The following is a 27,894-nucleotide window of genomic DNA, read 5'->3' on the forward strand; positions in this document are numbered from 1 at the left end:
ATTTGATTAACATGTTCCTTCCTTTGACCTTCTTTTTTCTCGGCCCAGCCACCCCATCTCTCTCACTATCATAGAAACATACAAAATAGGTGCAGGAGTAGGCCATTCAGCCCCTCGACCCAGCACCGCCATTCAATATGATCATGGCTGATCATCCAAAATCAGTACCCTCCGTTCCTGTTTTTTCCCGATATTCCTTGAGCCCCAAGAACTAAATCTAACTCTTTCTTGAAAACATCCAGTGAATTGGCCTCCACTGTCTTCTGTGGCAGAGAATTCCACAGATTCACAACTCTCTGGGTGAAAAAGCTTTTTCTCATCTCAGTCCTAAATGGCCTACCCCTTATTCTTAAAATGTGACCCCTGGTTCTGGACTTCCCCAACATCGGGTACATTTTTCCTGCCCTCTCTTTATCCCCCCTCCCCCTGTCCCCTCCCAACTATATCCCATCCTCTGGCTTTAAATATCACTCCTCTTCTCTGGGACGGGGGAGGAGGGGAAGAAAGAGAGGACAGGAAAAATGTTCCCGTGTTGGGGAAGTCCTCTTCTCTCCTTATCTGACATCCATTTGTTTCCTTTTTGTGTCCTTTTTCGGCTCCAGGCTTTATCCTGGCCCCACCTCATTTCCAGCTTCCTTCCACCCACTATCTGAAGAAGGGCTCGACCCAAAATATTCACCTATCCATGTGTCCCCCAGTGATACTGCCTGATCCATTGAGTTACACCAATACTTTGTGTTTTGCCTTAGCTTAGAGTTGCTACTATGCTTTGATTTATAAAGGCTTCGAATAACTGTCCTAATGTTTTTATCTGCCTCAGAATCTTAAACATTCAGATGTTATCTGCTCTTAATTTATTATCTAAATTGTTACAGTGGTTCTAAATAGATTTACACCCACAAAATTAAAATTATGTACCTGTTGTACACTTTAGGATTGTTGTGGAAAGGAAAGTAATTGCAAGTTAAGACAGGGAATCTGCTCACTTCTACATAAGAAACACAGTTAAAGTTAATAAATAATAGCTCAAATAAAGCACCATTTGAAACATGCTAATCACCTTTGTTATCTTCCCATTTAGGGGTTATTGTTTAGTAAATCACCACCTATCCCTGTTTGAAATGATTAGTCTGATTAATTCTCCAGGATATTTTAACTTATAAAATCCAGTTACTTACTGAACTATCTTTGGAAACACTTGCAAGTTAAACCAGTGTTGAGAAGCCTATTGATACATGGGAGACTTTACACTGCCAAAAGAGTGAAGGAAAGGCACCAAATTAACATTACTAGCTGGTGGATGCTCAGAACAGTGACTTGTCCAATTGTTGGGCAAGGTGTAGAATATAGAGCAACATCCATTCATCATTGATTACTACAATTTAAGCACATGTCACTTTCTTCATCATATAGAATCATAGAATTATAGAATATAGGTGCAGGAGTAGGCCATTCAGCCCTTCGAACCTGCACCGCCATTCAATATGATCATGGCTGATCATCCAACTCAGTATCCTGTACCTGCCTTCTCTCCATACCACCTGATCCCTTTAGCCACAAGGGCCACATCTAACTCCCTCTTAAATATAGCCAATGAACTGGCCTCAACTACCTTCTGTGGCAGAGAGTTCCAGAGATTCACCACTCTCTGTGTGAAAAATGACTTGTGAAAAATGAAATATCTTAGAATCCAAGTGACAGTGTACATAATAAAAGAATAAGAGACACAAAAGGTGACCCGAAAACGTCACCTATTCCTTTTCTCCAGAGATGCTGCCTGACCCGCTGAGTTACTCCAGCTTTTTGTGTCTGTCTTCGATTTAAACCAGCATCTGCAGTTCCTCCCTATACATAATAAAAGATGTGCCCCAACCCGGTCACTCCTTCTTCTCCCTGCTCCTGTCCGGCAGAAGATACAGATGCTTGCAAGCACGCACCACCAGATTCAGGAACACGTGACCAGGCTTCTGAACGGTCCTTCCATAATTTAGGGTACTGTTCGATTCACCTCTATACCATTGTGGACATTGGACTTTGTCTGTGGAATTGATGCACTGCAATGCTAAGAAATGTATTCTGTTCTCTGTATCTTCCTCTTTGCTCTGTCTATTGTACTTGAGCTTGATTTGATGCTATATCTGAAACATAGACCGTGGCCAAGGAAGGAAGGTTCAAGTTGAGTATAATTCCTTCTATTTATTTCATAACCAAACCGCCCATTCTCCGTAAATTGGCTAACACATCCAGTTATTAATGCAAACGGGAGTTAAGGTGAATAAAAAAAATAATGGGGTGAAGACACAGAGAAGGGGTAAAGAGAGAAGGATAAAGAAAGACATAAAAAAAGGAATGAGTAGGAGAATAATGCAGAATGAAAGAAAAAGGGTGAATAGCAGAAGATAAGCTGCATTTTAATGATTTTAAAAATGGAACGGCAGCAGCAAAAATCATTTCACAAAATTGACATAATTTCTCATCCAAGATCAGCACATATTGCCAAATCCAATAATCGTTTACAAAGAGTTGGAATTATTGATCATACTCAAATAATATTAGAACATTATTGTTCAATTAAAGGGGAACTGAATACAATCAATCAGTTAAAAACATAATTTATTCACATCCACAGAGAAAGACATGCAGAAAAGAAAGCATTTGTTTTGTGTTATTTGTCCCTACTTCAAAATCTCACAATGTGATTGAGGCAGTGCAGCGTAGGTTCACGAGATTGATCCCTGGGATGGCGGGACTGTCATATGAGGAAAGATTGAAAAGACTAGGCTTGTATTCACTGGAGTTTAGAAGGATGAGGGCGATCTTATAGAAACATATAAAATTATAAAAGGACTGGACAAGCTAGATGCAGGAAAAATGTTCCCAATGTTGGGCGAGTCCAGAACCAGGGGCCACAGTCTTAGAATAAAGGGGAGGTAATTTAAGACTGAGGTGAGAAAAAACTTTTTCACCCAGAGAGTTGTGAATTTATGGAATTCCCTGCCATAGAGGGCAGTGGAGGGCAAGTCACTGGATGGATTTAAGAGAGAGTTAGATAGAGCTCTAGGGGCTAGTGGAGTCAAGGGATAAGGGGAGAAGGCAGGCACGGGTTATTGATAGGGGACGATCAGCCATGATCACAATAAATGGCGGTGCAGGTTCGAAGGGCCAAATGGCCTCCTCCTGCACCTATTTTCTATATTTCTATGTTTCTAATGCTAGATAACAGTTTACAGTGGTGGTCACCACACTGTGGACAGGATGTGATTGCACTGGAAGGGGTGCAGAGGATGTCGTCTGGGATGGAGAGACTGGAGAGGCTGGCTTTGTTTTCCTTGAAACAGAGACCGAGTGGCATCCTGATTGAGCTATGTAAAATTATGAAGAGCATACAATGCAGGGAACATTTCCACAAGACTGAGGCAGCAAAAGAAAGTGGACAGGTTTACGTTAAGTGATAACAAGTTTAAAAGGATCTAAGGAATATTATTTTTTCACCTAGAGGGTGGTTCGAAGCTGGAAGGTTGGAAGAATGCTCTTCCTGTGGGTGATGGAGGCAGATAGTATCACAATGTTTAAGTAGTATCTGAAGGGCCGGTCCCACCAGCATGCGATTGCATGCGTCTAGCGCGACCAAACGTGGTCGCTTGAGGCGTACGGCCGCGCGGGGCCGGTCCCACTTCGAAGCGTGGAGGCGTATGGAGTTGTGCGGGGCTGGTCCCGACATCGCGCGGGGCCGGTCCCACTTCGAAGCGCGGAGGCGTATGGAGTTGTGCGGGGCTGGTTCCGACATCGCGCGTTGCTCCGAAAATTATGCACTGTCCGAAAATTCCGCACGCCAATGACCTGTCGGCCCGCAGGTACATTGAGGGTGTACGCAGCGTCTTGATGTCATACGCAGCATCTTGACGGCCTACGCCTAGCGGTGGCGTTGCGCGATGACGTCACCGCCCGATGCCATGCGATGTCCAAATTCAGTCGGCCCGCCTCCTGCCCAGCTGATTGGTGAGTATGATGTCGGGACCAGCCCCGCACAACTCCAGACGCATCCGCGGTTCGAAGTGGGACCGGCCCCGCGAGGCCATATGCCTCAAGCGACCACGTTTGGTCGCGCTAGACGCATGCAATCGCATGCTGGTGGGACAGGCAACTTGTGACAACTTGAATTGTCGAAAGCATAGAAGGATATGGACTAAGCACTGGTAAACAAGGTTAATGTCGATTGGTAAAAATGGTCCTGTGTCTGTGCTGCAGGACGATATGATTCTAATGTGTGGAAAAAATAGACAGTTCAGTCCAAAAGTAAACTGTTTGAAATTTTGAAGTTTTCAAGATTACGGTTTAAATTTGATAGCATCTAGCAGAGAGGCACGGTGGCGCAGCAGTAGAGTTGCTGCCTTACAGCGCCTGAGACCCGGGTTCGATCCTGACTACATGTGCTGTCTGTACTGAGTTTGTAAATTCTCCCCGTGACTGTATGGGTTTTCACCAGGTGCTCTGGTTTCCTCCCACATTCCAAAGACGTACATGTTTGTAGGTTAATTTGCTTAAGGATAAAAAACTTGTATGTTGTCCCAAGTGTAAGGATAGTGCTAGTGAACTGGTTGGCATGGACCCGGTGGGCCGAAGGGCCTGTTTCTGCTTTGTATCTCTAACGTCTAAAGAGATTCAAATGTATTTAATTTAATTTTTGCCAGATAATATGCTTTATTTGCTTTGGTAAACCTTTTCCTTTTGGACTGCTAACAATTCCTGATTCTCCCAAGAACTTTCCTTCTTGCATAAACATCTTTAAAAGTCTTTCATCCTCAAAATTGAAGGATGTATAAACCTTTGCTTAATGGTTGAGAGTTAAATGCTTTAGAAATCACGGGAGTGGTAGGTAAGTTGTGACAGTTCAGTTCAGTTAATTGTCACGTGTACCGAGGTACAGCGAAAAGCTTTTGTTGCATACTTAACCAATCAGCAGAATGACAATACACTAGATTACTAGCTAATAAGCAACAATCAACAAAAACTCAGATGCTTACCGCAGTTATATATTGGTTCTTTGCCTGCTTGGCCCTCTGCATCTTCGGAGAAAGATTTGGAGATGAATAATGGCAAGCCTTGTTCGAGTCGGGATTAGGTGCCTCATCAGAAAATGTCTCTGTGGAAAGCTGGTGCACATAGCTGAGAGTTGAGCCACTGATGCTTTCTGCCGAAGTGCATAGTGAAGAGGTCTCCGAGCTCTCTGTGACTAGGACAAAAGAGAAAGAATCACAGGAAGGCTCAGTATCCATCTGATGACAGTGACTACCTTTAAAACAGTATAATCTTTGTACGATGTGATACATAGAAACATAGAAACATAGAAAATAGGTGCAGGAGTAGGCCATTCGGCCCTTCGAGCCTGCACCGCCATTCAATATGATCATGGCTGATCATCCAACTCAGTATCCTGTACCTGCCTTCTCTCCATACCCCCTGATCCCTTTAGCCACAAGGGCCACATCTAACTCCCTCTTAAATATAGCCAATGAACTGGCTTCAACTACCTTCTGTGGCAGAGAATTCCACAGATTCACCCCTCTGTGTGTGAATCTTTTTTTTCTCATCTTGGCCCTAAAAGATTTCCCCCTTATCCTTAAACTGTGACCCCATGTTCTGGACTTCCCCAACATCGGGAACAATCTTCCTGCATCTAGCCTGTCCAACCCCTTAACAATTTTGTAATTCTAGCGAGTACAAGCCAAATACGATAGAATACAATAGAACTTTAGTTATACTAGGAGGGAAATTTTTAAGAAGGAACTGCAGATGCTGGAAAAATTGAAGGTATATAAAGATGCTGGAGAAATAAAGAAGGGTCTCGACCCGAAACATCACCTATTCCTTCGCTCCATAGATGCTGCCTCACCCGCTGAGTTTCTCCAGCATTTTTGTCTACCCAGAAGGGAAATTAGTCTGCCAATAGTCATAAAACACAACAAGATACAAGAAACATAAATTAAAGTGACAAGTGGAAAGTCTAAATATGAACTAACTAGCCAAAAAGCCCCCAAAATAAATAGGAATTAAATGATAAAAGAAAAAAGGAAAAGATGATTGACTGTTGGCTGGCTGCCTAGTGCATAACACAGGGACAGGAACCAAACAAAAACTCCCCAAAAAACAAGACTAAACAAAACAACAAGCTGTATTGGTCCAGAATGCATGTAGGTCTTGAGATGAGTTGACTGATTTTATTTTTATCTTGCAGTTTTGGAAACGGCCAAAGAAAATATTTATTTTTAGTTTCTTAAGATTTTGTAACATCAATTCACAATGTAATTGTTCGGATTTGGTTTGAAATACATAACAGATTAACTGACTATAAATATCATTTCCCTTCCCCTTCCCAGCTCTCCCACACACTACTGTCTCTGCCTCTTCCTTTCTTTTTCCCGCCCCCCCCCCCCCCCCCGACATCAGTCTGAAGAACGGTCTTGACCCGAAACGTCGCCTATTCCTTCGCTCCATAGATGGTGCCTCACCCGCTGAGTTTCTCCAGCTTTTTTGTCTACCTTCAATTTTTCCAGCATCTGCAGTTCTTTCTTAAACCAAATATAATAGTGATTTCATTTCAACAGATCTTTGTTGGCTGCCGTACTGTAAATATAAGTATTACCGAGTTCCTCCAGCAGTTTATTTCTTGCACACACAAATAAACCTTGTTATTTTTTTGTTTATTTCAGACATCTGCATCAAGTAATGCAGAAGCGATCATATTTGACATTTCTACCCTGGTGTAAGAGTTGGAGAACGTCATGCAGTTGGGAAAATCAATATTACCTAAATCATTTTGATTAAGACTTATCTGATATTCATGAACATACGATTCAATTTTTGTGCTTATTGGCAAAATGTTCAAATATTAAGTAAAACAACAAGGCATATAGGAAGAAATATCACTGGATGAAACAAGGATAAATCTGGCAAAGTAAATTACGGCAGTTCCTCATAACGTTACATAGACATAGAAACAAGGAAAATAGGTGCAGGAGTAGGCCATTCGGCCCTTCGAGCCTGCACCGCCATTCAATATGATCATGGCTGATCATCCAACTCAGTATCCTGTACCTGCCTTCTCTCCATACCCCCTGATCCCATTTAGCCACAAGGGCCACATCTAACTCCATCTTAAATATAGCCAATGAACTGGCCTCAACTACCTTCTGTGGCAGAGAATTCCGCAGATTCACCACTCTCTGTGTGAAAAATGTTTTTCTCATCTTGGCCCTAAAAGATTTCCCCCTTATCCTTAAACTGTGACCCCTTGTTCTGGACTTCCCCAACATCGGGAACAATCTTCCTGCATCTAGCCTGTCCAACCCCTTAACAATTTTGTAATTCTAGCGAGTACAAGCCAAATACGATAGAATACAATAGAACTTTAGTTATACTAGGAGGGAAATTTTTAAGAAGGAACTGCAGATGCTGGAAAAATTGAAGGTAGATAAAGATGCTGGAGAAATGAAGAAGGGTCTCGACCCAAAACATCACCTATTCCTTCGCTCCATAGATGCTGCCTCACCCGCTGAGTTTCTCCAGCATTTTTGTCTACCCAGGAGGGAAATTAGTCTGTCAATAGTCATAAAACACAACAAGATACAAGAAACATAAATTAAAGTGACAAGTGGAAAGTCTAAATATGAACTAACTAGCCAAAAAGCCCCCAAAATAAATAGGAATTAAATGATAAAAGAAAAAAGGAAAAGATGATTGACTGTTGGCTGGCTGCCTTGTGCACAACACAGGGACAGGAACCAAACAAAAACTCCCCAAAAAACAAGACTAAACAAAACAACAAACTGTATTGGTCCAGAATGCATGTAGGTCTTGAGATGAGTTGACTGATTTTATTTTTATCTTGCAGTTTTGGAAACGGCCAAAGAAAATATTTATTTTTAGTTTCTTAAGATTTTGTAACATCAATTCACAATGTAATTGTTCGGATTTGGTTTGAAATACATAACAGATTAACTAACTATAAATATCATTTCCCTTCCCCTTCCCAGCTCTCCCACAGCCTACTGTCTCTGCCTCTTCCTTTCTTTTTCCCGCCCCCCCCCCCTCCGACATCAGTCTGAAGAACGGTCTTGACCCGAATCATCACCTATTCCTTCGCTCCATAGATGGTGCCTCACCCGCTGAGTTTCTCCAGCTTTTTTGTCTACCTTCAATTTTTCCAGGATCTGCAGTTCTTTCTTAAACCAAATATAATAGTGATTTCATTTCAACAGATTTTTGTTGGCTGCCGTGCTGTAAATATAAGTATTACCGAGTTCCTCCAGCAGTTTATTTCTTGCACACACATATAAACCTTGTTATTTTTTTGTTTATTTCAGACATCTGCATCAAGTAATGCAGAAGCGATCATATTTGACATTTCTACCCTGGTGTAAGAGTTGGAGAATGTCATGCAGTTGGGAAAATCAATATTACCTAAATCATTTTGATTAAGACTTATCTGATATTCATGAACATACGATTCAATTTTTGTGCTTATTGGCAAAATGTTCAAATATTAAGTAAAACAACAGGGCATATAGGAAGAAACATCACTGGATGAAGCAAGTATAAATCTGGCAAAGTAAATTACGGCAGTTCCTCATAACGTTACATAGACATAGAAATATGGAAAATAGGTGCAGGAGTAGGCCATTCGGCCATTCGAGCCTGCACCGCCATTCAATATGATCATGGCTGATCATCCAACTCAGTATCCTGTACCTGCCTTCTCTCCATACCCCCTGATCCCTTTAGCCACAAGGGCCACATCTAACTCCCTCTTAAATATAGCCAATGATCTGGCCTCAACTTCCTTCTGTGGCAGAGAATTCCACAGATTCACCACTCTCTGTGTGAAAAATGTTTTTCTCATCTCGGTCCTAAAAGACTTCCCCCTTATCCTTAAACTGTGACCCCTTGTTCTGGACTTCCCCAACATCGGGAACAATCTTCCTGCATCTAGCCTGTCCAATCCCTTAAGAATTTTGTAAGTTTCTATAAGATCCCCCCTCAATCTTCTAAATTCTAGCGAGTACAAGCCGAGTCTATCCAATCTTTCTTCATATGAAAGTCCTGACATCCCAGGAATCAGTCTGGTGAACCTTCTCTGTACTCCCTCTATGGCAAGAATGTCTTTCCTCTGATTAGGAGACCAAAACTGTACGCAATACTCCAGGTGTGGTCTCACCAAGACCCTGTACAACTGCAGTAGATCCTCCCTGCTCCTATACTCAAATCCTTTTGCTCTTGCTCTTATACTCAAATCCTTTTACAAATGAGAATAAACAAAATGGGTTTAGCTTAGAGACAAAGTGAGGAAACAAGTCTTGCTGCCCACCGGGTCCACGCCATCCAGCGACCCCTACATATTAACACTATCCTGCACACACCAGGGACAAGTTTTACATCTACCAAGGCAATTGACTTACAAACCTGTACGTCTTTGGAGTGTGGGAGGAAACCGAAGATCTCGGAGAAAACCCACGCAGTTCACAGGGAGAACGTACAAACTCCGTACCGTCAGCACCCATAGTCGGAATCAAACCCGGGTCTCCGGCGCTGATTTTGCTGTAAGGCAACAACTCTACCGCTGCGCCACTGTGCCACCCCGCAAACGAGGTTTGATAAGGTTTCAGAAACTTAACGAAGAACAATGTTAATTTTATTGTGAACTCACTTATAGAGGGTTGGCTCCCTGCATCTTGCTCCAATTCATCTTCTTCGATGCACGTGCCAATATCAGAGGACCACTGGTTGAAAGGTGTCAAATGCAGACCAGCATGCATCGGGCTCGAGTACACATGAAGATTGAGAGTCCCTAGAATGGAGGAGGATGACTGGCTGCTCGAAGATGAGGTGCTGCTATTGGATATGGTGGAATGAGGCCTCTTGAAGGAAATGGAGTGGTCGAATGGAGTCACAGCAATAGATGCTCTTGTTCTAGTTTCTAATGAGACACAATCAAATTGAAAAATGTTAGAAAGAAAATACTTAGGATACATTAGAGAAGATCTTTGAATTGTATAATCGCATTTCAAGGGGATTTTAGTCAGGGAATCATAGAAGCTCAGGCACAAATTGGAAGCAATTTGCAATAGAGATTCTATCAGGTTGGTTCAGGCACTGATTAGCCTGATAAGTAGTTTTATGGAGATCAAAACAAGGTCCATAACATTTTCAGTTTTATGGGGAACAAGGACACTTTCTCTTGGATCATTACAAGCAAAACTGCTCGTAGGCGACCAGCATAAGATTCACCATTCCCCTCCTCTTCGCTCGATCTCAACGCTATGAGCTGACCTAAAACACGCTTCACATGTTGTTAGTTTGACAAAGAAAATAAGGAAGGACCACACTCTCAATTGGAAATCTGTGTATAATTTAATTTTAAAATAGCCACAGTAAATGAGGAGAATAGCTGAAAGATAGTTCATCATACATAGGGTTGGTCAAGTGTGGAATGTTTTGCCACTAACATAGAAACATAGAAATTAGGTGCAGGAGTAGGCCATTCAGCCCTTCAAGCCTGCACCGCAATTCAATATGATCATGGCTGATCATCCAACTCAGTATCCTGTACCTGCCTTCTCTCCATACCCCCTGATACCTTTAGCCACAAGGGCCACATCTAACTCCCTCTTAAATATAGCCAATGAACTGGCCTCAACTACCCTCTGTGGCAGAGAGTTCCAGAGATTCACCATTCTCTGTGTGAAAAATGTTTTTCTCATCTCGGTCCTAAAAGATTTCCCCCTTATCCTTAAACTGTGACCCCTTGTTCTGGACTTCCCCAACATCGGGAACAATCTTCCTGCATCTAGCCTGTCCAACCCCTTAAGAATTTTGTAAGTTTCTATAAGATCCCCCCTCAATCTTCTAAATTCTAGCGAGTACAAGCCGAGTCTATCCAGTCTTTCTTCATATAAAAGTCCTGCCATCCCAGGAATCAGTCTGGCGAACTTTCTCTGTACTCCCTCTATGGCAAGAATGTCTTTCTTCAGATTAGGAAACTGTACGCAATACTCCAGGTGTGGTCTCACCAAGACCCTGTACATGTGAAGCAGTAGAACCTCCCTGCTCCTATACTCAAATCCTTTTGCTATGAATACTAACATACCATTCGCAATGGTATCTATTGTATTGTATTGTATTGTATTGTATATCTTTATTGTTATTTTCCTGAGTACTCACATACCCAGAGGAAACAAAAAAACGTTACTCAAACCAGTGTCCATTCAGTGTGCAGTAAAAAATAAATAGAAATAAAAATACATATATCATGAACAAGTTTAACACTACTCTCAACTAAACATCAACAGGCGTTCCGATCGGCAGCGGCACGACAGTGGCTCTGTCCAGGTTGGTGGTTGGTGCGCGATACTTTGGCAGGGGGCAAAGTCCTAACAGAATACCTGAGGCAAAAATATATTTTCAGGGAAATATATTGGAAAATTGGGGCAACAGGCTCTCCAGCAAAGAGTCTGACGATGAATCAAATGTTTTTCCGCACCAAAAGATTCATCTAACAGAGATTTTCTTTCCTTGCTTTCATGCTTCATATCCTTTATGAGCAGAAGAAACTCATTTTCTGTTGACCATGACCAGCTAAAGGGTGCTTATGTATTTTCTTTGAGGTGGCTCACACTCGTGATCATCTCATCCAAAGCTGCTTTAGCCTCCTGTCACTCTGCGTCAGGCCTTGAAGAAAGGGGGCTGTGTACATGAGCTCACTCTCCACCCTTCTCGAAATGCACTCAGCAATTTCCCACGGCAATACCACAAACATAAACAAGATATTGGTGTCAGTGTGATGCCACAAGGCATCAACATGACACGTGTGTACATGGTCGCTGGCACAATGTAGAAGGGAGATGGACAAGAACAATTATTTTATCCTAGGTGGCCACCATCTCATTCAGATCAATGGGACATAAAGACAACAAATTCTATGCTCAGCACACAGGCCAAACAGAATAGAATAGAATAGTAAGATTAAACGAGAACTTACCAGTTTGAAGTTTGATCTGTATTTTATGAGGAGGAACGTTGAGGGAATACGTGAAGAACCCGCTTACGACGCATGCGTGTCATCCTTCAAAGCAACGGTGTGAGGTCACAGAAACACTATAATGACCTAATATAGTAAGATTATCAAAGAGATACCAGTTTAAGATATGACTAATCGAGGGTGGGAGCGGAGGGCACGTATTCCCTCAACGTTCCTCCTCATAAAATACAGATCAAACTTCAAACTGGTAAGTTCTCGTTTAATCTTACTATTTTACTTCGGAGTCACGTGAGTGACTACGTGAAGACTTCAAAGCTCTGTGACCTCATGCCGTGGAACGAGTCCATGCTTCACAACTGCCTTGGTTGTGGGGAGAATGATGTTAACATCATTAAACATAATACGATATTGAAACCCAACTGTAAAATATTAATTCCAATTATTGCCCCTATTTATGCGGTGAATTATATGCAGAACTTAAAATTGTTTCTGCAATTCTTCCAGGTTCAATAACTGGTTTGTTATAAAGTCGTTGGATAGTTTCCTCCGTTGACCATTCTACTGTCTTGAGGGTTTTGTCCATTGGTACGTCCAGCTTCATAGCTGCCAATGTAGCTGCAGCCCTGATGGAGTAAGATTTAATTTCTCCTTAGAGTCCACTCCAGCCTTTGTCAGGACTAGCTTAGCCATTTAGAGATGATCTGGACTGTCACTGTTTTGAGTGGCTATTAGTAGCTGATAAACGTGACATTTCTTCCCTCTGATGATCTAGCATACTTCATGTATGATAGTAAATGAGTTATAATACAGCAATGACCATCTGTCGTATAGGCTCTGTGCTTTGTTTTTAGGCCTGCTGACCCCTGTCTGTTCGGTTTGACCCTTTTGATTGATGTGACAGGTTTAATTCCCTGATGAAATCATCATGTTGTCCAGCCTTAGTTTCTGTAGTGACTGGACTCTTTGCGCCGTGACCAAGGCCATCAGCATGACTGTTTACATAGTCAGTTTCTGTAATGACAGAGCTGTAGCTGGAGACCAGTTTCTTAACTTGGTCAGAACAAAACTCACATCCCATATATGAATGTACCTAGTTCTTGGGGATTAATTTTAACATGCCCTTAATGAGTTTTGTTACCAGTGTGTGTGTCCCCACAGAATGTCGCTCTGTACCTTCGACAGGTATGTAGACAGAGCACTCCTGGCACAATTATGGTACTATGACTAAGCCTCTCATCGTAATGGAGGCTTGCCAGGAATTCCAGAACAGATGGCTGTTTATAGATCTGTGGGTGATAATGGTTATGAACGTACTTCCTATTTCTAGAGAATACCAAGTATTGTTGAATGAGTGGACTGTCTGCGACCCGCTGAAAAGATTCCGCCTATGGTCCGTCAGTCCTAGGTGTACAAGAGGTGCTTTCAATTGTACAATAAATAGGTTAATATAGATAGTAACATGGGTAACTCTCCATGTTGCTAGAAAGAACCAGTAAGTTAGGTCTATGATGGATGGTGATGAATGGTTCTGCCTTCTACCACCGTTGTTTATAATCTTATATGGCTGCAGGCAATATCATTTCGTTCAGACCTAAATGTCTGAATAAAATAAGAATTCAATTCAAGTTACAAATAGAGTTGGCCAGATAGTCACGTGGTGTCGGTAAGTTTCTACCCATAGTTGACATACTACTCCCGGTGTCCATAAAACTGGTCACTGTTAATGTTAGGTTATGACCATGCCTAACAAATGTACCCACCTCTAGCGCCATAGTGGCGTCAGTCGGTTACTTCATTAGCCTGTCAGAATGACCCATAAATTGTTTGAATGACGCGTGCCTGCGTTCAGAATTAGATAATGTCTGATATTATATGCTTCAATTTGTTGCTTCTTTGTCTGAATGACGTTCAGTTCAGTACATGCTGAACTAAGGAGCAAGTAATGAATACCTCCACATTCTATATCAGTGGTTTGGGAGGTTCCAGGTTTGCATATAAGGCCAGTGCATCCTGGTGAAGTAGTGTCATGTTTATTTCTAATAGTGCGGCCGTTAATATCCCGCTGATAGGACTTTAGAACTTTCTTTCGGTTCAATACCTTGTCCTGTTATGTTTTTGGTTACTGCTAAGACTAAAGGATCCAGCAGTCCAATACAATTCCTGATAGATAGCATTCCCATCTCAGGATTACACAGTAATGTCTGTTCCAATAATGTCTGTTTCAGGGGAACAAAAGCACACCTGTGAGTAAGGCTAACTGGTCAGATTTGAAGCCAGCATCCTGACCAACGTGTCTCCAAATACTTCAGTTAACACTGGCCACATTCAGAGCCCCACAATTTCCTGGAGGTAAATGTCTTGCCAACACCTCAGCAAAGGTATTGGCTTGCAGGTGATGTGTAGACATGTACTTTTATCCAACCGCTCCTGCCGACCTTCGTGCTCTCGGGCACTAGTTGCACGCGTTTTTTGCCGCAGCCGGTCCCCATGCCTACGGGCACTGGTCGCTCCCGGCCGCCCCATATAATTGTGCCGTTGCTCGCAGTCCCGGTACTCCCCGGCACCTGTCGCTGACGGCCGAACATGCTGCAGCCACTCGTACCGTTTTCCCAGCTCCGCGAAAGTGGCCACTGCTGGCTGCGCTATATCCTGCAGCTGCTCATCCTTACTTCGGTATCGGTAAGTATTATCCGGAGGCTGTTTCTCCACATCACTTTCGCAGTGATGTACTTTGCGCTTTGCCTTCCCGCCCAGTCTAGGATTTGATTTTCCCGGAGCGGGGTTTAAATCCGGCACAGCTGATGTCTCCATACAAGTTGCCTGTGCCGGCGGCTGCTGCTGCAGGTCCCCGGCACCTTCGCCACTGACGTCCTGCAGCTTCTTTACAGCCTTTCTACGCGTTGCTCTGTCCATTTCCTACACAGGGTGAAATGCAGAGTCCACTTTCTCCCCTCCTTCAGGGTTATGTAAACCTGTGCCTTGGTCAGGGTCTGACCAAATTTGGTCCTGCCCACTCTCCTCCGAGGAGTAAGAGATATCTTGCGGCCCCACACGGGGTACCGCTGTGGGACTTATCTTTTGCCCACCGTGGCTAGCCTCCATATTTCTGGGACTGCCACCATGGAGGAGCTCCTCCAGCCGTTTTGGTGTGATTTGCACTCGCTCCCTTTCGGGAGATGGTGGTGCTGATTCTTTCTTTCTTCCACCCGTTTTGGTGTGATTTGCACTCACTCCCCTTTCGGGAGATGGTGGTGCTGATTCTTTCTTTCTTCCACCCGTTTTGGTGTGATTTGCACTCGCTCCCTTATTGGGAGACTGTGCCTCTCGCTCCCTGCTGCTCTGTCCGCTCGTGGCTGCTCCTAAAACCCCTCCAACCGACCCCCAGTGCGCACGGGCACTGGTCGCTCGCGGCTATTCAGAGTCGGACTCCTCGAAGTCAACGACTCTGATTATGCCTACCTCTCCCGACCAGCCGGGGCCGGCGCGGGAGCGAAGTTGGGAGCAAAAATCGGGAGGGAAAGTCGGGAGCAAAAGTCGGGCGCGAAAAAACGGGAGCAAAAGTCGGGGGGGGGGGGTAAGTCTGGCACAGCTATTCCCATTACGGGAGTTCAGCCTGTTGCTGCTGTCTGTCCCCCCCCCCTGCCTCTGCGGTGCTCCAGCGCGGTCCAGCGGGTCCAACGTGTACTCAGGCACTGACCGCTCGCCGCTATTTTTAGACCTGCGGAACCCCTGCTCCAGCGACCGTTGTCCTAGCGCTAAAGTCGGCTCCGTTCCTGTTTAAAAGCAATTAACGGGCCCCGGCCGCTGCTGGCTGCCTGCAAATCTGCAGACTCTCCCCAGCCAGCTTCATCAGCCTTCTAGATAAAAAAGGGTAAGTAAAGAAAAACGAAGTTCCCTTACGTTCCTGTTGCAGGTTCAACCCCTGCCGATTTGGAGGAACGTCCTTCCTCCAGCGATGACGAGTTCGAATGCGTGTAGCGATATGGCACGCATGCGTCGTAAGCGGGTTCTTCACGTAGTCACTCACGTGACTCCGAAGTAAAATAGAATACGTTTATTGTCATTGCACAACACAGTGCAACGAAATTCCATTGCATCTCCTTTGGTTTAAAAAGAACAAAACACAACAGCCATTTTGACTCACATATACACAAATCAGTAAAAAAAAATAAATAAATAGATATTAAAAATATTTTAAAAGAAAATTGCGTATTATCTTGCACCCCAAATTATATTGTGCTTCCCCAGTTTTCTCTGTTAGAATTAAGTTATTTTACCGCACATGGGTAGAAACTATTTTTTAGTCTATCGGGTCTATAGTTCAAGTTCAAGTTCAAGTGAGTTTATTGTCATGTGTCCCTGTATAGGACAATGAAATTCTTGCTTTGCTTCAGCACACAGAACATAGTAGGCATTTACTACAAAACAGATAAGTGTGTCCATATACCATGATATAAATATATACACACATGAATAAATAAACTGATAAAGTGCAAATAACAGAAAATGGGTTCATAATAATCAGAGTTTTGGCCGAGCCAGGTTTAATAGCCTGATGGCTGTGGGGAAGTAGCTATTCCTGGTTGTTGCAGATGATGGACTGGGCAGTGTTTACTATTTTTTGTAGTAGAAATTAGTAATAAGGGTCTATAGTAACATTGACTATAACAAGAGCAATGGGTCCAAATATTACAGTATTGAAAAATAACATCAGGAGGGAATAGAACATTTGTGAATGAGTAGATTTGAAAGGTGATGTCCAGGAAGTAAATTGAGTCCCTGAATATTCTTCTTAATTTGTGAATGTCCCTTCCCCATTTATTGTGCATTCAAAAAGAATCTAGATGCAGAAGTTTCAAAGTGCCAGACAATTAAATGTTGAAATGTTTTCGCTGATTATTTAGTTTGACATACCTGTACCCTTCATGATGTAATCAATTGCATGATCGCTGATGGCAGCCTCACTGGGCTTGATGTCCATAAATGGTTTATTACCGATCCCCATGGATACCATCTCTTGCATCCTCAACTCTGTAACAAATCATGTGCTGGTTAATCTCTGAAGGATTACTAAACTATACATTATCAGATAGAAGCATAGAAACATAGAAACGTAGAAAATAGGTGCAGGAGTAGGCCATTCAGCCCTTCGAGCCTGCACCGCCATTCAATGTGATCATGGCTGATCATCCAACTCAGTATCCCGTACCTGCCTTCTCTCCATACCCCCTGATCCCGTTAACCACAAGGGCCACATCTAACTCCCTCTTAAATATAGCCAATGAACTGGCCTCAACTACCTTCTGTGGCAGAGAGTTCCAGAGATTCACCACTCTCTGTGTGAAAAATGTTTATCTCATCTCGGTCCTAAAGGATTTCCCCTCTATCCCTCGAACCGTCAATACTTCAATTCTTATTTGACAGGTGAATCTTTGAATCCCTGGTGCCAATTGTCCCCTGAGGCAACGCTCATTGGAGGATCTGCACATTGCGAGAAGATAGTGAAGAGAAAGGGCACAAAGGGCCAGAGTAACTCAGCAGGTCATGTAGCATCTCTGGAGAACATAGCTAGGTGACGATTAGGGTTGAAACCCTTCTTCTGACTGATTGTAGGGGGGGAGAAAGCTGGAATGGGGGAGAGGCAGGACTAAGCGTGGCAGGTAGCTAGGTTGATGAAGTGCTGGAGTAACACAATGGGGCGAGCAGCATCCGCAGTGGGAAAAGGGCGGACAATCTTTCAGTCTTTATCTGTCCATTTCCCTTCACAGATGCTGCCTGGCCCACAGAGGTCCTCCAGCAGAAAAGGTGAATGGTTTGTATTGTTCTTGAGTGGAGCTGGGATAGCCTTCTTCATACTGCTGTGACCATTCCATGATTTGACCACCTGAGTATTTTAATTCAGACCTGAGTGGGGAAGTTGCTGCACTTCTGCTGTCAGACTGATGCAAGAATATAAAAGGATTGTGATCCAAAGTCTCCAAACATTAACCAGCTTAGAACCACAGCCCAGACAGAGCAATAATCCTCGTTCGAGCTTTGTAAGAAAAGTTCAGCATTCATGCATTTGAAACAAGCAATACCATCAACTCAATCCAGCTCCTTAGAGGGGACAATCCTAAACAGTGACACTGGGAATGTGAATCATTGCCCCCCATGTAGTAAACAATCTAACAGCATTGACAAGAAACACACCCCTTCTTCTCAATTCACACCACAATAAATCAGAAGATGGCATGGTGGCGCAGCAGTAGAGTTGCTGCCTTACAGCGTTTGCAGCGCCGGAGAACCCGGTTCGTTCCTGACAACGGGTGCTTGTCTGTACTTTCGCCCTGTGACCTGTGTGGGTTTTCTCCAAGATCTTCGGTTTCCTCCCACACTCCAAAGACATACAGGTATTTAGATAAATTGGCTTGGTAAATGTAGCGATGTTACAAGACCTACCATCAGCGGCGCTCCAGATCTGCCACTGGCTGTGTGCACGACTCTGGAGCCTTTGGGGGAGGGGGGGGGGCTTGGATTGCGGGGGAGGCGGGATTAAAATGCAGGTTTGTATTGCTTGTCGGAGAGGGATTTTCTCGGGCTGCTAGCTGATGAAGAAAAATCGATCAGACTTCTGTTCCCAGTTTATTTATTTTTTAAATTGCTGGACCATTTAATCGCTTGATTAAGGTAAAAAGCGACTTCTAACGCCTTCAACAACATGGATCGCAATATCAGGACAAAACAAAAGATATGTCATTTATTTCACCAATACTCTTGCTTCTTGGGGTGGCTTTAGTCTAATCTTATGATGCGAAAATGTTATTTAGGCCCACATACGAATCGGCCGTGTCTTGCCTGCCGATATGGGCTTAAAATTTACGGCAGCGGCAACGTTCCAATCGATCACAATCCAGAAGCACCCTCTCTCAAGATAAATAAATTCATTATTTTTTTGCACAATCATGTCATAAGAACATCTAAATCATCTATATTTTGTGTTATTGTCTATCCATGATTAATATTTTCATACTAAATATCCACAACAGTTTTAGTCACATGGATTGCACAAAAAATAATAATTTTGATTAAATTGTGGATGTTTGTGGATTAATTTATGGGAATTAAACATTAAATTCCTTCCATTTGGCATATAAGTTCATGACAGTGAGATTTAAAAATCATGTTATATTGTGAATTCTTGTGTGAATGGGATCAGTTTGTTATTTGTTATTTGGATACTTAGGCTATTTAAAAATGTTAGCCTTTTCTTAAGAAATGGATAGATGTTTATATCTAATAATTGAATTTAGATGAATTTAATTGATTTGATGAATGATAAATATGAATTTTTTGTTGGGTATTTACTATTTGGTTTAGCATTTAACTTTATAATTTCTACCTTTTTTCTAAAACTGCAAATAAGAACTTGTTTCTGTAAATGATGGTGAGTGGTTTTTTTTCTTTACATTTTAAACAGTCTCCGTAGAATAAATGCAAAATTGTCAATCCAAATGCCCTGCAAAAGAAACTGATTAAGACAGCATTCGCAGAGATTAGCCGAATTTGGACTACTCCAAATGTGATGATCTACATGACATTCGTAATGGGGAAGTAGTGGGCAGAAAGGCATGTCATGCGTGGTTTGAAGAGCAAAAACCTGTAGTTTACAATGCCAAAATTGAAAGGTTGAGGAAAAACAAGGTGTACAGAGTTGCTTATTGGTTACAATCTGAGGAATATGATGATGCTACTGATTATGATATGCCAATGTACCAGCTAGCAACTGATCTTCTCCATAAAGACTTGGTCTATTGCTAGAAATTGTAATTCATTTACCTATCTGTTATGGACTTACAGCATATAATACAATAATATTAAAGTTCTGATCTTGAGAATATCACATTTTTGAATTTTCAAGGCAGTCTGGGTGTTTATTACTATTTCCGTCACAACAGCCAATTTTGTAATTAGCTACAATTAGGCAACTAACTAATTATATGCTTTAATTTCAGGTTATCTAAGTAAGTTGTTGTGGCGGCTCCCAAGGGTCGTGCCACCTTAGTGTCGAACCCCTCGGCACAGGAGTGGTTCAGTCCGGAGGCGGCCCTTAGCCGGAGGCTTTAAAGGGTGGGGTTTGGGTGCCATCTTTCTCTCGTTTGGTCTTCCCTACAACCGGGAGGATCAGAATAAAAGGTGTCTCTCTCTAAACACGACTCCGTGCTTTATTCCAAGACACACGCTACATTGGTGACCCCGACGCTCCATTGGCGTCATGATGGAGAGAAGAGAAAGCCCTACCTCCTCACAGGCCGGCCTGGCCCTGTCTCTGGACGCGGTCTCCGTTAAACTGCCCAAGTTCTGGACCACCCGGCCGCTCATCTGGTTCCAGCAGGCGGAGGCCCAGTTCAACCTGCGGGGCATCACGGTCGATGCCACCCGTTTCTACTACCTGGTGGGGGCCCTCGACCAGGATGCGGCTGAAGAGGTCACGGACTTCCTCGCAGACCCCCCGGACAATGATAAATACCTCGGCCTTAAGGAGCTCCTGCTCCAGATTTACGGACTGAGTAGAATGGAGCGGGCAGGAAGACTCGTGCATATGCAGTGCCTAGGCGACAGACGGCCATCTAGCCTCCTAAAGGAGATGGTGGCTCTACTAGACGGGCACACGCCGTGCCTGATGTTTGAGTACACCTACCTGCATCTGCTGCCGGCCTACATTCGTCTGCAGCTCACCGACGTCTCGTTTGCCGACCTTCGGGCCCTCGGAAGGCGCGCCGACGCCCTGTGGATGGCGCGCCCTGATGACGTCAGCGCGCTGGGCGTCAGCAGAGACGGGGTCGCGCTGAGGTCGACGCGCCCTGATGACGTCAACGCGCTCGCCGTCAGCAGGTACGCCGATGATGTCACCCCAGCAGCTCCCGAATTCCCCCGGTGGGGCGGGGGAGATGTGGAAGGAGTGACAGCTCCAGCCCGACGGCCCGTACGATCGCCCCCAGCGGCAGTGAGGGGTACTGCACCTGCAGCCCAGCGCCAGCAAGCTGCAGGCACCACCAGCAGGAGCAGGCAAGCTCCAAGTGACTCCAACAGGAGACGTTGGTGCTACTACCATCAACGCTGGGGTGCTGCAGCACAACAATGCCGCCAGCCATGCACATTCCCGGGAAACGCCTGGGCCGGCTGCCAATAGTCCCCGCGGCGGCCGGCCAAATTCATCGCCTTTTTGCCTGGGATCGGCGCTCCGGGACCCGCTTCCTCGTGGATACAGGAGCGGAGCTCAGCGTCCTGCCCCCTTCGCTGGCCGACATTCGTTCCGGTAAGCGGGGGCCCGTCCTCACCGCGGCGAACGGCAGCCCCATCTGCACATATGGACTGCGGATGGTTCCCATCGTGCTCGGCTCCTGCCATTTCTCATGGAGCTTCACCATTGCCGACGTCTCCCAACCATTGCTCGGGGCCGATTTCCTCCGGGCGCATTCCCTCATGGTGGACGTCGGACGTCAGCGTTTGATCAACGCCACCACGATGGAGCCGATCACGTTGCGTGTGGATCAACCGGTGGGACGGCCACTGGCGTCCGTGGACTCCCGATTTGCACGTATCTTGGCTGCGTTCCCGGACATTCTCACTCCGCAGTTTCAATCAGCAACCCCCAGCCACGGAGTGTTGCATTATATCCCGACTACCGGCCCACCACTCCATGCACGAGCACGGCGACTGCCGCCAGATAAACTGCGTCTGGCACGGCGGGAATTCCGCACGATGGAGGCCTTGGGCATCGTCCGCCCTTCAAGCAGCCCTTGGGCGTCCCCACTCCACATGGTCCCCAAGTCAAGCGGGGGCTGGCGGCCATGTGGGGATTACCGACGGTTGAACGCGACAACAACAGCGGATCGATACCCCGTACCCCACATCCAGGACTTCACGGCCCATTTGGCTGGGGCCACGATTTTTTCCAAAGTGGATTTGGTACGGGGTTATAATCAGATCCCAGTTCACCCGGATGACGTGCCGAAGACGGCGATCATCACGCCATTCGGGCTTTTCGAGTTTACTCGGATGCCGTTCGGCCTCAAAAACGCAGCACAGGCCTTTCAGCGCCTCATGGACGGGGTTTGTCGCGGCCTCGATTTCGTGTTCGTGTACCTGGACGACATCCTGGTGGCCAGCCGCTCGCAACAGGAACACTGTGCTCACCTTCGACAGCTCTGTCAGCGGCTCAGCGAGCATGGTTTGGCCATCAACCTGGACAAGTGCCGTTTTGGGGTGAATGAAATTGACTTCCTCGGCCACCGCGTGACTGCGCAAGGCGCGGTTCCCCTGCCTGACAGGGTCGACGCCATCCGCCGGTTTCCCCGCCCACGCACGGTGCGTGGCCTGCAGGAATTTGTCGGCATGGTGGCGTTTTATCATCGGTTCGTGCCATCCGCGGCCCACATCATGCGGCCCCTGTATCAACTTCTGGCGGGTGGGCAGCACAAAAGCGTTGAGTGGACCCACGAGGCGGAGGCAGCTTTCGACGGCGCGAAGGAGGCCCTTGCTCGGGCCGTACTGCTGGTACACCCGCGGGGAGATGCCCAGACTGCTCTCACGGTGGACGCCTCGGAGTCGGCGGTTGGTGCTGTGCTGGAGCAGCTGACGGGCGGAGGTTGGCGGCCCCTGGCCTTCTTCAGTCGGCACCTCAACCGTGCGCAGACCAAGTACAGCGCGTTCGATCGTGAGCTCCTGGCTCTGTACCTGGCTGTGCGCCATTTTCGTTACTTCCTGGAGGGCCGCCCGTTCACCGCCTACACCGACCATAAGCCGCTCACTTTCGCCCTGCAGAAAGTTTCCGATCCCTGGTCCGCACGTCAGCAGCGGCAATTGGCCTATATATCGGAGTACACTACATCTATCTGCTACATCAAGGGGAAAGACAACCGGGTGGCCGACGCATTGTTCCGGCCCGCTATCAACGCCGTGTTCGAGGTGGCGCCCGGAATGGACTATTCTGCTCTGGCGGCGGCACAGCTCGCGGACGATGAGGTGCCCGCCTACCGGACTACCATCTCCGGCCTCCGCCTTGAGGATGTCCCTCTCGGTCCTGGGGGAGAAACAATCCTGTGCGATGTGTCGTCCGGTCAGCCGCGCCCCATCGTCCCTGCCACCTGGCGCCGGAGGGTGTTCGAGGTGATCCACGGACTGGCTCACCCATCAATCCGGGCGACAACGGCACTAGTGGCTGCTCGTTTCATGTGGCACGGTCTGCGCAAGCAGGTTGGCCATTGGGCTCGCACCTGCATTCCGTGCCAGACGGCAAAAATCCAGCGCCATGTCCGTGCGCCGCTCCAGGAGTTTGGTCTACCTCACCGGCGGTTCGACCATATCCACATAGACATTGTAGGGCCTCTCCCGCCGTCCCGGGGCATCACCCACCTGCTTACAATGGTGGACCGCTTCACGCGGTGGCCGGAGGCCATTCCGTTGACCGATACCTCAACGGCTACGTGTGCTCGTGCGTTGTCCGCGCACTGGATTGCTCGCTTCGGGGTGCCGGCGCACATCTCCTCAGACCGGGGGCCACAGTTCACCTCCGAGCTGTGGTCAGCCATGGCTCACTTGCTGGGGGTGCGGCTACACCACACCACGGCTTACCACCCGCAAGCTAACGGTCTGGTGGAGAGATTCCACCGGCAGCTGAAGGCAGCACTGAAGGCACGACTCTCCGGCCCGGACTGGATGGACGAGTTGCCGTGGGTCATGCTGGGCATCCGGACTGCTCCCAAAGAGGACTTGGGCTCATCATCGGCGGAGCTCGTTTACGGGTCGCCACTCACGGTGCCCGGGGAGTTCGTGCCGTCGGCGCCGGGGCAGCAGGGAACGCCCTCATCCACCCTACAGCGCCTTCGCGAGCAAGTTGGCAGGCTCGCACCCGTCCCGACGTCCCGCCATGGGACATTTCGCCCACACGTGCCATCAGCCCTCAGGGACTGCCCGTACGTCTTCCTGCGCCGTGATGCCCACCGGACTCCACTCCAGAGGCCGTACGAGGGTCCGTTCCGAGTGCTGGAACACGGGCAGTCGACTTTTGTCCTGGACATGGGGGGCCGGCCGGAGGCAGTGTCGATCGACCGGTTGAAGCCGGCACACCTGGACATTGACCAGCCGGTGCTGGTTGCCCAACCTCGGCCCCGAGGGCGCCCCCCTTCACGGCTCCCTCCGCCTGTCACTCCACCTGTCCTCCCGCCGGTCCCTCGTCCTGTCCCTCCACCTATGCCTCCGCAAGCCCCACGAGCGGCTAACTTCCGCACACGGGCCGGCCGGGTCGTTCGCCCGCCGGTGCGTTTCGTGCCTCTGGTTCTGGGGGGGGGTCCTGTGGCGGCTCCCAAGGGTCGTGCCACCTTAGTGTCGAACCCCTCGGCACAGGAGTGGTTCAGTCCGGAGGCGGCCCTTAGCCGGAGGCTTTAAAGGGTGGGGTTTGGGTGCCATCTTTCTCTCGTTTGGTCTTCCCTACAACCGGGAGGATCAGAATAAAAGGTGTCTCTCTCTAAACACGACTCCGTGCTTTATTCCAAGACACACGCTACATTGTTTTATATTTGTTTCAGAATGCTTCAATCTATAATAACTGAAAATTTCATTCAGTTCTCTTAATCTTTAAGAAAGTTATGGGCTTTTGACGGTACGCGATCACAGCTTTAGTGTTGTCAATGGAAAAGCAATAGGGAACAAGATGCTAATTTCAGAGTATGAAAATGGCCATAACGTTTTTTAATACTGAAGATATGAAAATGAATTAGATATCAAATTAAAGTTATTTTTATGCTTTATCTGATGGGATAAATAACAGGCTTGATATTTAAAATCTCAAAATTATTGTAACATTCCCAGTAAATGTACAAATTGTCCCTAGTGCGTGTAGGATTGTGTTAATGTGTGGGGATCGCTGGTCGACATGGACCCGGTGGGCCGAAGGGCCTGTTTCCTCGCTGTATTTCTAAACTAAACTAAAAAAAAGACTTGAATTTTACTGACGTACCTCGGTTTCTGAGGGCTTGGCGCCACAGGATTTTTCCTATGACATTCGTCCAGGTTAACTTAACCTCAGCAGAGCTGGCCTGAAAGATATAAAGGTCCTGAGATTTCCTTCTCCTGAACCAGATCTCAAAACGCAGCCCACTTTCTCCAACGTTCTCGGTCATTCCAATCTCGGCCGTCTGAAATAAGCCAATAACCCAGTGAGTGCAGAAAAACTCTTGCCAATTGTTACCATGCATCACTTAAAGTATAGCTGAGGAAGTCTTTTTTGAAATGCAAGATACAATCTTGTGATTAGATTTGCAGTAAAATCTCATCTTAGAAACATAGAAACATAGAAACTAGGTGCAGGAGTAGGCCATTCGGCCCTTCGAGACTGCACCGCCATCCAATATGATCATGGCTGATCATCCAACTCAGTATCCTGTACCTGCCTTCTCTCCATACCCCCTGATCCCTTTAGCCACAAGGACCACATCTAACTCCCTCTTAAATATAGCCAATGAACTGGCCTCAACTACCTTTTGTGGCAGAGTGTTCCAGAGATTCACCACTCTCTGTGTGAAAAATGTTTTTCTCATCTCGGTCCTAAAGGATTTCCCCTCTATCCTTAAGCTGTGACCCCTTGTCCTGGACTTCCCCAACATCGGGAACAATCTTCCTGCATCTAGCCTGTCCAACCCCTTAAGAATTTTGTACGTTTCTACAAGATCCCCCCTCAATCTCCTAAATTCTAGCGAGTACAAGCCAAGTCTATCCAGTCTTTCTTCATATGAAAGTCCTGACATCCCAGGAATCAGTCTGGTGAACCTTCTCTGCACTCCCTCTATGGCAATAATGTCTTTCCTCAGATTAGGAGACCAAAACTGTACGCAATACTCCAGGTGTGGTCTCACCAAGACCCTGTACAACTGCAGTAGAACCTCCCTGCTCCTATACTCAAATCTTGCTTTGTGCCTTCTCATGGTTGAACTTTTGTTGAGCAATGCTTCAATATTTAGTCTCGGTTTTCTTTAGTTTAGAGAAACAGGGCTGATACAAGCCCTTCGGCCCATCAAGTCCGCCCCGACTAGTGATCCCCACGCATTAACACTATTCAAACACACATAAAGGACAATTTACAATTATACCGAGCCAATTGACCTACACGTCTTTGGAGTGTGGGAGGATACCAAAGATCTCGGAGAAAACTCGTGCGGTTATGGGAAGAACGTACAAACTCCGTACAGACAGCACCTCTAGTCGAGATTGAACCCGGGTATCAGCCACTGCAAGTGCTGCAAGGCAGCAAATCTACCGCTGCACCACCTTAGTTTTAAAATTCTTCTAGGCATCTTCTTCTGCCCAGTGGTAACCTCCAGCTCTATAACAAATCCAATGTTCTGGCCACCTGAGCCTGCCTCGCATCCCCACTTTTCAACATACTAGTACTGGCAATCATGCTTTCATCTGCTGAGCTCAGGTACTGCAATTTTTCTCAAAGATTACCTTGCCCATCTTCAGTCAAAGAATTACATTGCATCTAAAACAGACCCTTCGGCCTAACTTGTCCATGCCTAACAAGATACCCCATCTATGCTAGACCTATTTGCTTACCCCTCTATACCTTTCCGATCCATGTACCAGTCTTTTAAATGCTGTTATAGGATCACCCTTTAGCCTCCTGCGCTCCAGGGAATAAAGTCCTAGCCTGCCCAACCTCTCCCTGTAGCTCAGGCCCTCACGTCCTGGCAACATCTTCATAAATCTTCTCTGTACTCTTTCCAGCAATCTGCAATCCTTTTTATCATCTTTAATCAGACTTTACCATACAATAACCCTTTACCATATACCTGTACACTGTGGACGGCTTGATTGTAATTATGTATTGTCTTTCTGCTGACTGGTTAGCACACGCACTAAAAGCTTTTCACTGTACCTTGACACACATGAGAATAAACTAAACTTTTTTTTTTAAAGAACAAAATAGAAGACATCCTCAAAGAGGAAGATGTGTCTCAGTTTTTTTTTTTTACGTTCATACCAATTGACAAATTCCTCCTAACGTAAGCTTTCCCTGATCTTTTATACAGGGAAAGCAAACTGTTAATAATAATATCCATCTTTCAGATTAATATTAATCAACTTCTCGCTCCTGTTTAAAATATTTCTTCAGATGTGTATTTCACAGCAAGATGTGCTAATATCTGTGCCTTAGAAACAAATCATTTTGTTTGAAAGTGTTTCTGCCGGATTTATTAGGCAAACAATATTGTATGGAAGCATGTCTTTGCTGTATAAGTCAAAACATTTCAAAATGAATAATTTATCAATTACCTTAAATGACAGTTTGTAAACATAGACGTCGTATCCTCCTTCGATCTTTTTTGTTTTACTGAAGAGAATAAGGTCCTCAAAGAGGAAGATGTGCCGCAGATATTTTTTGCGCCCGCACCATATGACGAATTCTTCCTGACACATAAGCTGTCCTTGCTCTTTAAGATTCACCTGAAGGGAAACCAAACCGGGATAAAATAAAAATATCCATCTTTCAAGCTAACATTAATCTAAGGCCACCCTCACTCTCTTGTATAAAATCATGAGATGAATATATCGGGTGGACGCACAGAATCTCTTGCTCAAGAGTAAGGGGATTGAGAACCAGTGGACATTGGTTTAAGATGAAGGGGAAAAGATTTTATAGTAAGTAAGTAAGTTTATTGGCCAAGTATTCACATACAAGGAATTTGCCTTGGTGCTCCGCCCGCAAGTAACAACATGACATACAGTGACAGGTACGATTGACTCAGAAATAATAATAAAACATTAATGATAAAACACCATTGATCAAGCATGTGAACCACCAAAACACCAGATCAAAG

At 45.7% G+C, this 27,894-nt stretch overlaps 1 protein-coding gene across 4 annotated transcripts in view; it reads right to left on the minus strand.

Annotated features, from left to right (window-relative positions):
* Positions 1–27,894, minus strand: part of plekhg4b (pleckstrin homology and RhoGEF domain containing G4B) — a 250,110-nt gene that overhangs the window by 3,488 nt on the left and 218,728 nt on the right. For 3 of the 4 annotated variants that reach the window (XM_033016504.1, XM_033016509.1, XM_033016493.1), the window contains 5 exons: positions 27,350–27,520; positions 25,035–25,212; positions 16,949–17,065; positions 9,704–9,973; positions 5,025–5,233 (listed from right to left, as the gene is read on the minus strand). In XM_033016504.1, the coding sequence (XP_032872395.1) occupies positions 5,025–5,233; positions 9,704–9,973; positions 16,949–17,065; positions 25,035–25,212; positions 27,350–27,520 (945 nt within the window). Of the gene's footprint in view, positions 1–1,178; positions 1,251–5,024; positions 5,234–9,703; positions 9,974–16,948; positions 17,066–25,034; positions 25,213–27,349; positions 27,521–27,894 lie in introns of all 4 variants that reach the window. The other variant, XM_033016498.1, reaches the window with a different exon arrangement.

The sequence above is a fragment of the Amblyraja radiata genome, chromosome 2 (assembly GCF_010909765.2).
Source record: "Amblyraja radiata isolate CabotCenter1 chromosome 2, sAmbRad1.1.pri, whole genome shotgun sequence".
NCBI classification, from domain to species: domain Eukaryota; kingdom Metazoa; phylum Chordata; class Chondrichthyes; order Rajiformes; family Rajidae; genus Amblyraja; species Amblyraja radiata.